At 43.9% G+C, this 12,550-nt stretch overlaps 1 protein-coding gene across 2 annotated transcripts in view; it reads left to right on the forward strand.

Annotated features, from left to right (window-relative positions):
* The window catches only part of LOC136882354 (SEC14-like protein 2), a 304,617-nt gene that overhangs the window by 3,847 nt on the left and 288,220 nt on the right, over positions 1–12,550 (forward strand). Inside the window, exon 1 of one of the 2 annotated variants that reach the window (XM_067154958.2) lies at positions 6,078–6,230. The exons of the other annotated variant lie outside the window; for it this stretch is intronic. Within the exon in view, the coding sequence (XP_067011059.2) occupies positions 6,177–6,230 (54 nt within the window). The 5' untranslated portion in view covers positions 6,078–6,176. Of the gene's footprint in view, positions 1–6,077; positions 6,231–12,550 lie in introns of those variants that run through there. 2 annotated transcript variants of the gene reach the window in all.

Raw genomic sequence — 12,550 nt, forward strand, 5'->3', positions numbered from 1 at the left:
AATCATTTCGTCTGGAGGATATTGTACAGGACATCAGTGAGAGCAACATTTTGTCAAAATAAGGAGAAAGCAAAATGTGAAATAATTCAACGTGAGAAACTAACCTTTCGCTGAAACTAAAATTTAATTCTCTCAATTCCGTGGGGTGGTTGCGAACTCACGCTCCAAAGTTGAGAGCCGCTGGGCCCCTTTTAGTGGCCTCTTACGACAGACAGGGTATACCGTGGGTTTTATTCTACCGCCCCCACCCACAAGGGGGGAATTGGCGAGAGAAGATCGATTTGGCTAAATCTGACGAGAAGAAGAGATAGAGTGATAGGGCACATCCTAAGCTAGGGGCTTTACGTCGCACCGACACAGATAGGTCTTATGGCGACGATGGGATATGAAAGGCCTAGGAGTTGGAAGAAAGTGGCCGTGGCCTTAATTAAGGTACAGCCCCAGCATTTGCCTGGTGTGAAAATGGGAAACCACGGAAAACCATTTTCAGGGCTGCCGATAGTGGGATTCGAACCTACTATCTCCCGGATGCAAGCTCACAGCCGCGCACCTCTACGCGCACGGCCAACTCGCCCGGTGCACATCTTAAGATGGTGGTGGTTGTTTTAAGAGGAAGTACAACTAGGCAAGCATCCTCTATATAACACTAATCAGAGGGAAAAGATGGAAGGGATCCGACACTTCGAAAAATGAAGATATCGGCCAAAGGAAGACAAGGGCCACGAAGGGCGTGAAAATGAAAGACTCCCTAGGCCTCGGGAACCTAATACCGTCGGGGTCGGAAAAGAACAAGAGTTGGCCAAGAGAGGTCGGATAGGACAGATGAAAGTAAGACCCCATGGTCGCCAACCCACGCCCCAAAGTTCAGAGCCCCTTGGGCCCCTTTTAGTAGCCTTTTACGACAGGCAGGGGATACCGTGGGTGTTATTCTACCGCCCCTACCAACAGGGGGAGCACATATTAAGACACCCAGGACTTGTTCAGTTGGTTTTCGAAGGAAGTGTAGGCAGTAAGAACGGTAGGAGTAGACCAAGGTATGAATATGCTAAGTAGTACGGATGCAATAGTTACGTAGTTGCTTTACGTCGCACCGACACAGACAGGTCTTATAGTGACGATGGGATAGGAAAGGGCTAGGGGTGGGAAGGAAGCGGCCGTGGCCTTAATTAAGGTACAGCCCCAGCATTTGCCTGGTGTGAAAACGGGGAATGAAAAGATTAGCACACGATTGGTTGGAATGGAGAGCTGCATCAAACCAGTCTATGGACTGATGACTCAAACAACAACAACGAGAGTGGTTACCTAGTTGTACTTCCTCTTAAAACAACCACCACCACCAGTAGCGTAGGCAGGATCGACCGATGGAACACAATGAGGGTGCTTTGTGTGTGTGGTGCTCGCATGCCTGAGTGTTACAAGAGAATTATGTTGATATTCAGATTGCAGTACAGGACAAAATCCTTCGTCAAAATACAGAACAAGAACAATACGATCAAGGTCAATAGTTTTACAACGAATTGGAAGTTCAGATTACAATCTAAAATCCAAATCTCGAGGCTTCTTAGAGAATAGATTCAAGAGATCTGTTGGTTTTACAATTATGTCTCTGTGAATGTTTAAAAGAGACACTCGTTTAGTCGACTTTCATTTGCTTATTTTCAGTTTCTCCTTATTTTCTTTAGTAAGGACTCCCCCCCCCCCCCCTCGCTGGCTACGCCCCTGACCTAGGGGACCCCCGCAATACTTGAAAATGCGCCCCTCGTTTCCTGATAAGGAAAGTTATAAGTTTATTTCGTATTACAAGGTTGCATGTTATTACAATGAAAACAACGACGCAATGATAATAAGAGTAATATACGAACACACGCACAAGAAGTGCATATTCCAATATTTAACCAAAACACGCTGACCGTCACAATATTAAGAAATAATCTCGTTCCTAGGACCAAACAATTTACAACTCAACCGTCCATCGTAAGCCTACTTAGCTGCACTGACTGCCGAGAGTTATAAACAGTAGTGATGTGCGCGAGTGACGCTTGGACTCGCGAGAATCGAGTCTGGCGAGTCCGAGCCTCTCGGAGTAACCCGTGCGAAGTACTCGAGTCTCCACGGTGACGTCACGATCCGTAACTGCGACCTTTTGCCGAGCAGTCGGAATAAATACTCCAATCATTAAGTACTATTACAACAGCTAAGTAAATGATGACCGTAACGTGAAACACGCGAGTGTAAAGCTGCGTTTACACTAGCGAAACTCCCTCGCGAAACTCACTCGGGTGAAACTTACTCGCTTCGAGTGAAATTTCGCACTACCCAAAACAGAGCGCAATTCAGAGCGAAAAATTGCGCGAGTGGGGCGAGCCGCCTTCGACAAGCCTGAACGCTTCAGTTCTGGTTTTGCAGCCAACATGGAAACTTGTTTTGTCCCTCCAGCCGCTGCAGCCGCGTTTTCCATCATATCAATGGCATTTTTGATCAAGAAAGGGAAGAAGAAAAATCGGCGCCCTCGACGATGGTGGAGCAAACAATTATTCCTTGGTAGAAGCCAATATGGAAACAGCCTTATGAGAGAAATGGTACAGGAACCCATTGATGATACAATTAAGAACTTCGTCCGCATGAGTACCCAAGATTTTGAACAACTAGGCGCAATTCCCTCGCGAAATTTTTGCGCGAGGAAATTGCGCTTAGTGTAAACGCAGCTTAAGACAGTAGCATATCTGTTTCGAAATGCCATTCGTTTAGTTTGTCACACAATGACATTCTTCTTTCTCTCCTTTGTGTATGTTTAGGTGGACTCGTTTATTATAGTGTCTCTGTAGCGTAACGGTTAGCGTTATTAGCTGCCACCCTTGGGGGCCTGGGATCGATTCCTGGTACCTCCAGAAATTTTAGAATTTCATGCAGCTTACGTGCAATGGGGGTTTTTCCTTAAAGGAGCTGCACCACCTCGGGATGAGGACATGAGTTTGCATTTTTGTATTATATCGCCCATTAGGACAGCCTTTGGTAGCTTGAGATACGGAGTGAAGATTAGAAACATAATTTCACTATTCATTGTAGGTATTACACACTTCCTCCAGGGTGGTGGTGGTGGTGGTGGTGATGATGATTGTTTTAAGAGGAAGTATAACTAGGCAATCATCCTCTATATAACACTAATCAGGGAGAAAAAAATGGAAGGGATCCGAAACTTCGAAAAATTAAGGTATTGGCCAAAGGAAGTCAAGAGCGTAAAATAATGCCCTTTATAATAATGTGGAAATAGATTAGTCGAAAATGTACTTTTGTCCTGCCTGATCTCTAAAATACCGAGCTCGATAGCTGCAGTCGCTTAAGTGCGGCCAGTATCCAGTAATCGGGAGATGGTGGGTTCGAACCCCACTGTCGGCAGCCCTGAAGATGGTTTTCCGTGGTTTCCCATTTTCACACCAGGCAAATGCTGGGGCTGTACATTAATTAAGGCCACGGTCGCTTCCTTCCCATTCCTAGGCCTATCCTAGCCCATCGTCGCCATAAGACCTATCTGTGTCGGTGCGACGTAAAACAAATAGCAAAAAAAAAAAAAATCTCTAAAATGTCACACTGTGCACCAGTAAAATGAAATAGCGTATGGCTTTTAGTGCGGGGAGTGCCCGAGGACATGTTCGGCTCTTCCGTAGGCGACCTGCGCGTCGTAATGAGGATGAAATGATGATGAAGACAACACACACACCCAGTCCTCGTGCTAGCAAAATTAACCAATGATGGTTAAAATCGCGAGCCTGTCACTTATCGAACCCGGGACCCCTGTGACCAAAGGCCAGCACGCTAACCATTTAACCATGGAGCCGGACTGTGCGGCGGTGATATTGTGGTACATAAGCACCTGTGTCCACACGTTCCTTAGTTTTCGTTACAATAAGGTTTTGTTGTGTAGGCCTATACATTCATGTGAATATGGCATAATGTACATGTTCGGCTGTATATATTGTTGTGCAGTAGAACAATGCATGCCCTAGTTCAACGTCCACAACGTTCAATTGATTGAAGGAATGCTCTGGGCATTTGGTGAGGTATCCAAGAATAACATAATTATATTGTTTCGACCTCCGGTATTTTGTCCAGCCGTATAATGAAAAAAAAACCTACAACCTGTTTTCCAGTCATTGACCGGGTCAGGAATGTAATGAATGAAGCATATATAGGCTGTTAGTACGATGGGGTCGCCACTCCCAAAGTGATATATTAATGACTGATAGATGCTATGAAATGAGAATGGAGAGTGTTGCTGGAATGAATGATGACAGGGAAAACCGGAGTACCCGGAGAAAAACCTGTCCCGCCTCTGCTTTGTCCTGCACAAATCTCACATGGAGTGACCGGGATTTGAACCACGGTATCCAGCGGTGAGAGGCCGACGCGCTGCCGTCTGAGCCACGGAGGTTTATTTTTTCGGTAAGGTACTGAATGTATGCTTCGGGATTAACGATGTTTCGAAGGGTGACTGTGTACACACTTCTTTAAAGTGATGTTCATTACCGCATTGCAACATTAGTTTGTACATTATATCACTGTGCGTTATTGACCCGTGATGTGAGTATATTCACATCACGGGCTTACCTACAATATTATGCATCGTGTTGTTTCCATACACAGCTTGCAGATAGCGCTGCCAGCGTCCTCGAACCCTCGAGTTTTACGGTCCCAGACTCGATTCTTCGCGAGTCCATTCGCAACCCATCACTGATAAACAGGCTCGAAATTTCAGTATGTAGAGGTGAGATAAGAAGGATGTCTTTGTTATCGCATCTTCGCTGACTACTGGGTTCTCAGAACTGGCTAATTACTTCAAAAGCCTTGTTGATTGTTGTGAGCGGCAGCAAGGGATGGTTATTATTGGAAAAGATTGGGAAACCCACATTCTTTGAGGAGTAACTACCGTACCCCCACTGACGAAAGAAGCTCTGCACTACGACGGGCAAGTTTGGAATAACTCTCTGTTGATGTGTGCTGTAGCTTTATCAATATGTAAATTCACTCTTCAGCAACTGTAATACAGTCATGGGCCACCCCGCCCCGCGCGGACTGTGGGGTCCTTATCGCAGCCACCGTTCAGGGTTTTCCTGATGTCTCTTTCACATTATGCATGAAGAATTATCGTACTTCTTCTTCTTAATCCGTTTACCCTCCAGTGTTGGTTTTTCCCTCGCTCTGTCCTGGAGCGTGAAATTTTGGGTCGGTGGATACAAGTGGGAAGGAGGACCAGTACCGCATCTGATATGTTGAACAGGCGCCTTGTAGGAGACGAGAAGCTTGGAAGGGATAGACAAGAAAGAGGGGAGGAAGCGGCCGTGGCCTTAAGTTAAGTACCGTAGCAAACAACGAAAAACCACTTCGAGAATGGCTGAGGTGGGAATCGAAACTCCCTCTACTCAGTTGACCTACCGAGGCTGAGTGGACCCTGTTTCAGCCCCTCATACCACTTTTCAAATTTCGTGGCAAAGCCGGGAATCGAACCCGGGCCTCCGGGAATGGCAGCTAATCACACTAACCATTAAACCACAGAGGCAGGCATTATCGTACTTACGTATTAAATGTGTTGGAGCAGTGTTCAGACCTATGCCAATAATAGGGAAATAATTTTCTTATACCGTACTTTAAAAAAATATTGTAGCCGACTGGATTTGAAAATCATATTTTTAAATTTTAAGACGTAATTTTCGGTACAACTTTAACAATGAGGACCGTCAAGTTGGAATGCATTAACAGTTCAATATGTGTTAATATTACTGGCTTTGCGTCCCACTAACAGCTCAGTATTTGATTTCTTGATGTACGGGCATAGAAATTAACCTCAAGACAGATGCGGAGTCATGATGCAATAAATGTAGGCCTAATAATAATTGCGATCCTTATCAGTTCCCTTGTTATTATCTTGCTGCAATGTAAGACTATTTAGTGATAGACTGATAAATTATAAACAGCACGTCAGTGCGCCAAGAATCTTGTGATAATAATGCTATCCCATATCCCTTGCAATAGGTAGCAGCACTATCGACTCGCAAGCAGTGCTATTTACCTTCTCCGCTAGATAGCGGTAATATCCAGCAAGTTCACGTTGGAGTGTCAGTGCGCGTACGTTCCGTGTCTTGGAGAGAGTTAGTTTGGTGTGACAAATCTGAAGAGTTACCATGGCCCCGTTAGCCGTCGATCTGTCAGATGACCAAAGGTTCGCCTTGATGAAGGTAATGTGCTGTATGTTAAATCGTGATTTCATACTCAAGGAAGGACTATTATGAATGTTTACTGAAGAGTCATTTCCGATTATTATATTCATTTAGAATCTGTCCCTCGGTCTTCCGTATTTAACTGACCTAAGAGGGACATTCAACTTGGAGGAACTGGTTATAAATTTCTTTGTATTGCATGTTCTTGTTTATTAAGAGGAAAATCATTTACGTGCGTGTTCAAAGAAATAATTGCGTATCTCTTTTTGCCGTATTAACAAGTAGGTCTGAGTGCCGCACCGTAGTGTTTCTTGCAGTATTTTACTTTTACTCTCAAAAACGACAATAACCTGAGTGATTTGTTGATAGCAAGTCATCACGTCTCTAGTGGACGTTTAATAAGTGCAGCGAGCGATACTTATCTCTTCCTATCAGTTTCCTTGTCTGACCTAGCTTGTTCCCTTCTCCCTCTAACAGCATTACGATTAATATTATTTATCACAATAATAGAAAGGCCTAGTGAAAGAGGGTGAACCTCACAAACATATAAAACATTTCCTAGGCCACGACGAGGCTTCCAAAATCCCGCCGAACGTAGGCCTATCTTACTTTATTTAGCTGATACCTTCATGTTCTAGGGATCGAAACACTTCCTCCTTAAATTAATGTTCGCTGATAATCTCGTTTTTCTTACACTTAAAACTGCTATCATCGAATAGATTTTAAAACGCTTATGAGTTGTTAGAAACAAATTAAAGATGATGCGTACGAGATGACTAAAACATCTAGAAAGTGAGCATTCTCGTATACCGGTACCTCGAGTGTTAATCCGTAGCGTTTCAGCCGGAATAAAACACGGTAATTCCATTGGGTGGGGGAAGGGGGAGTATAGTTACAAAATTATGATAGAACAACACCATGAAGGTGGTTGTGAGTGTGTGGTGCACGCATGCAAGACTTGTCATTACAAGTAATAAATCTCATTGTAGACCGTATTGGACATCAGATATGAACATTAAAATAAGAATAATAATTTACACCACCTTTCCAATACTTAGATTTCCTTATATTTAGGATATAAACATTACAACAGGTGTTGCAAGTTGGGACAAGTTTCGCTTAACTGTCGTAAGCATCACAGCCTAAATAAATCTTAGCCTAAAGTTAGGTCAGGTCCCCGAACCCAGTGTCCTTAAAATATATGGTACCGTACCCTAAGATTCGACATTTACATTATAGAAAGTCAAATAGGCTTAAAACTAGTGTGAAAACATAAGAATGTTCATCATGGCAAAGAGAAAAATACACAATCGTGTTGACAGAGATTAAAAACATGAAGTACAACATAGAGCTGGTAGTGAAGTAATTAAAATCATTGCTACCAGTCAGTTAATAAGAATGTTCGTACATAACAAAAATGATTAACATATTATTTGGAATTAAGAAGGTAATTAGAATGGTTAACTAATTAAATCCCGCCTCTGTGGTGTAGTGGTTAATGTGATTACCTGCCACCCCCCGGAGGCCCGGGTTCGATTCTCGGCTCTGCCACGAAATTTAAAAAGTGGTACGAGGGCTGGAACGGGGTCTACTCAGCCTCGGAAGGTCAACTGAGTAGAGCTGGGTTCGATTCCCACCTCAGCCATCCTGGAAGTGGTTTTCCGTGGTTTCCCACTTCTCCCAGGCAAATGCCGGGTACCTAACTTAAGGCCACGGCCGCTTCCTTCCCTCTTTCTTGTCTGTCCCTTCCAGTCTTCCAATCCCCCCGCAAGGCCCCCGTTCAGCATAGCAGGTGAGGCCGCCTGGGCGAGGTACTGGTCATCCTTCCCAGTTGTATCGCCTGACCCAGAGTCTGAAGTTCCAGGACACTGCCCTTGAGGCGGTAGAGGTGGATCCCTCGCTGACTCCAAGGGAAAAACCGACCCTGGAGGGTAAGCAGATTAAGAAAGAAAGAACTAATTAAATCTCATTCTTGCACATACACGTGAGTCGGGTACGAGAAATCACATATTGTAGTTGACATGGAGTAGTACCACTATGTTAGGTACCAGATAGGTCTGTGATTAGTAGCACGCAGGAGCACCGTGCGGTCAGCCCCCCCCCCACTTAAGAGTGCACTGGTCGGCTTTTACAGTATCTGTGATTAGTACCACTATATGAGGAACACCACGGGATAGTACGAGTCCCTGTGGTTAGTACACATGTGCTGAACACCATAGGTTTGCGTTGCCTGTAAATGGCGCCGCAATGTACGAAACACCATAGGTCTGTATCGCATGTGCGAATTCCATTACCTGTGAGTAGTACCATAATGTGTGGAATACCGCGAGTCTAAGCTACTCTTGATTGCAGTAGAATTCCATTAGTCCGGCATCCAACAGTCCGGAACGCCCGATGGTCCGACACCATTCCAGAATTTTTTAAATGTTATTATCTCTTAATAATGATCTCTCGTGAACAATTTGATGCATTATTTGTCGAATCCAATCGAAGTGTACTTTTTATTATTTCAAAGTTAATAGTGCTAACGTATCTGATACAATCAATTTGTTATGCATTGACTTACTTAAATATCTCTACAGTATCTCTGGAAATATTCAGTCTAGAAGGCTGTGTGCTATACTGAGTACTGGAAAGCCAACCATATGATAAAAAATAATTTCAAAAATTGAATGTATGGGCCACGTTCAAAAACGGAAGGGAACATGCCTTCAAAAACTGAAGCGGACAGAAGGAAGAGAAGTTGTAGACATAAAGACTCTAAATGTTAAAGGAAGACTTACAGATAAAAACATCGATGAACTCCAGCATTATTATCGAATGGCAATAAGAAACACCGCGTTTGAAAAGAGGGGTGTTATTAAACTAATGATTCTGCTGATCAACATTTTACTGCAAAACGCCGTGTTACAGCTGTTTTCGCTGTACGCCTTAACCTATATCGTAGTAAGAGGTACCGCCTGATAGTCCGGCATTTTCGGTAATCCGGCACCTGGCCGGTCCCGAACGTGCCGGACTATCAGACTTCTACTGTAGTACCGCACCATGACAAATACCATGGTTCTACTTTCCTAGCGATAAGTACCATTATGAGGGGCCGATGACTTGGGTTTTGGACCCCTTTAGACTGCAAGCATCATCGATTCATATATTGTGCTTTAGCAGTCCCTTGGTCAGTAATACTATTGTTTTACGTCAGTTTCTGTGAATGTGGGGGCATTGCGGGTCGGGTCCATTCATTGTTTTAAATTCATATCCATCCATTCATTCTTCGTCCTCACGTTTTGAATTCTGGTCACTGGAGGATTTTGGACTTTTAATTTGTCATTTCGTACCATTAGGGGCCGATGACCTAGATGTTAGGCCCCTTTAAACAACAAGCGGCATCATCATCATGTCTTCCAGGTCGAAGTCAGCCCGTTAAACATGATTGGTAGCCGGGCTGAGTGGCTCAGCCTGTTTAGGCGCTGGCCTTCTGGCCCTAACTTGGCAGGTTCGATCCTGGCTCAGTCCGGTGGTACTTGAAGGTGCTAAAAAACGACAGCCTCGTGTCGGTAGATTTACGGACACGTAAAAGAACGCCTGCCGAACTAAATTCCGGCACCTCGGCCTCTCCGAAAACCGTAAAAGTTGTTAGTGTGACGTAAAGCCAGTAACATTATTATTAAAAATGATTGGTTAAACAGTCTTCAGATCGTATCCACAAGCACATGAAAAACAAACCAAACAGCCCCGAAGGGCCTTGGTCTACCAAGCGATCGCTGCTCAGCCCGAAGGTCTGCATATTACAAAGTGTCGAGTGGTCAGCACTTCGAATCCTCTCACTGTTATTCTTGGCCTTCTATACCGGGCTGCCACCTTATGGTCAGGTAGCTCCTCGATTGTAATCACGTACGTTGAGTTGACTTCGGACCAGCTCTCAGATCCTGGCCGGCAATCGAACCCGGGGCCCCCGGGTAAGAGGCAGGCACGGTACCCCTACACCACGGGGCCGGCAGGAGTTCATAAATGGTACTCCAAATGACCTCAGTGGTGCCAGTATAGACTACTGCGGACTAACGCATTAACCGAACGCATTTTGTTCACAACAAGCTTGTCTCTAATGGCCAGCCCACTCCGAAGTTAATAAACAATTAATTTGTTAACAAACTTCTTCACCATTATGTCCACACCATAAAAGCTGTTTGTAACGGCGTGTGGCTTCTGAGAGGCCAGGTGCACGTCTTTTGATGGTTAAAATTCCCGACCGTGCCGGGAATCGAACCCGGGACCCCTGTGACCAAAGGCAGCACGCTAACCATTTAGCCATGGAGCCGGACAACATTACGATGCATAGGGTCAAGAAGAAGAAATAGACGCAAAGTGTGGTAAAGAAAAATATTAGAAAGGCGTTTAGAATTATGTTTGGAGAGAACACTTATATCAGAACTTTTAACTCATGAAGTAGGAGACTTTCAACATTTTCTTGAGAATGCCCGCACATTACTTTCAGTTCTTATTAACAATAATTGGGCCTGAAATTGTAAGAAATGATACGGATTATCGGAAAGCCGGCTGCAGTAATGACGGGATATATAGGTATAGGTATAACTTTAAGATTCCTAGCGACTGGTGACTAGGACATTTCATATATATATTTGTCTAGAGTATCAAAGCAAGCAATTTCAGTTGTTGTGCCTGAGCTGTTTGAAGCTTTATACAACAAAATCAAGGAATTGGTAAAGGTACGAAATGAAGATAAATCTTCATTTAACCTAGTTAGGACAGTATTATTTTGATGATATACAAGTGATTATGGAAGATCGGGTTATTCAGTGAGGAGCGAAATGAAACTACATTAGAACACAGCTAAAAGAATATCATACGGGATTAAAAATACCGTTGGGGCCGATGACCTTCGATGTTAGGCCCCTTAAAACAACAATCATCATTATCATAAAAATACAGTTATTAGAACTTTCGGTTGCAATTTGATAGTCAAATTTTAGAAGAAATAAGAACGCATCGTATTCCGTGCTACAAATGTGCATGCTTGCGCATGTGCTGCGAACCGAAATGTTAACGAAAACACGAAAAGTTTCATTCACAAAAGTTAGATTTTTTAAAACCAACATGCTCGAAAAGTTAACGAGCACATTATTTTGTTCATTAACAGTCAGAAATCCGCTTCTGTGGTGTAGTGGTTAGTGTGATTAGCTGCCACTCCCGGAGGCCCGGGTTCGATTCCCGGCTCTGCCACGCAATTATGAAAGTAGCATGAGGGCTGGAGCGGGGTCCACTCAGCCTAGGGAGGTCAACTGAGTAGAGGTGGGTCCGATTCCCTTCTCAGCCATCCTCGAAGTGGTTTTCCGTGGTTTCCCACGTGTCTCTCCCTTCCCATCCCCCACCGAGGCCCCTCTTCAGCATAGCAGGTGAGGCCGCCTGGGCGAGGTACTGGTCCTCCTCCCCAGTTATGTCCCCCGACCCAGAGTTTGAAGCTCCAGGACACTGCCCTTGAAGCGGTAGAGATGGGATCCCGTGCTGAGTCCGAGGGAAAAACCAGCACTGGAGAGTAAACAGATAAAGAAGATGAAGAACAGTCAAAAATCAAAAACATCTTGGTGTGGACACCTTAACTGTTAGGTACCGTGGTTTGAAAAAATATGGTACAATGTGCAAGTAATTTATAAAGTATTCAGGACCTGACAACTTTTAAAGATGAAAATAAACTCACTGATAGTGATCATAGAACACTCACAAGCTACAGCATAATGAAAACAATGAACTCTACTGTTTTTGTAAGAATGCACTACAAGCAAAATTCCACTGCTTACCATGCATTTGCACTCGTATCAGAGAGATTGCCACATATCGAGCCATTACATGTTTAGGGTAATAATTCCTCTCTGAATTAGTTTACAACCACATAAACTGCATAAATGCTTAAATTGGGCGTGTAATCCCCAAGTTTCAAATTTCCATGACAAACTTGATTTTTTTGATTTCCTACCATTCAAACATTTGTCAGCAAAATAAAGATAAAAAAGAATTTGTCCCTATAAAACCGTAGTGAGGTAACCCTTAGCTGCCAGTCAAGTAATGCAACAACAATGCTTGTCGCAGATGTCGGACAAGCCATTCCTCTTTAGATATCGTGGTTAACAAGGAAAGGGAGTGGTGGCGTTGAATATTGTTTTAAAAGAAAGTACAACTAGGCAACCATCCTCTATACAACACTAATTAGAGAGAAAAAATGGAAGGAATCCGACACTTTGAAAAATTAAGGTGCCAGAGAAAGGCAAGAGCCACGAAGGGCGAGGAAACGAAAGACACCCTAGGCCTCGAGTGCTCTAATACCG

Source organism: Anabrus simplex, chromosome 10, assembly GCF_040414725.1.
Source record: "Anabrus simplex isolate iqAnaSimp1 chromosome 10, ASM4041472v1, whole genome shotgun sequence".
NCBI lineage: Eukaryota > Metazoa > Arthropoda > Insecta > Orthoptera > Tettigoniidae > Anabrus > Anabrus simplex.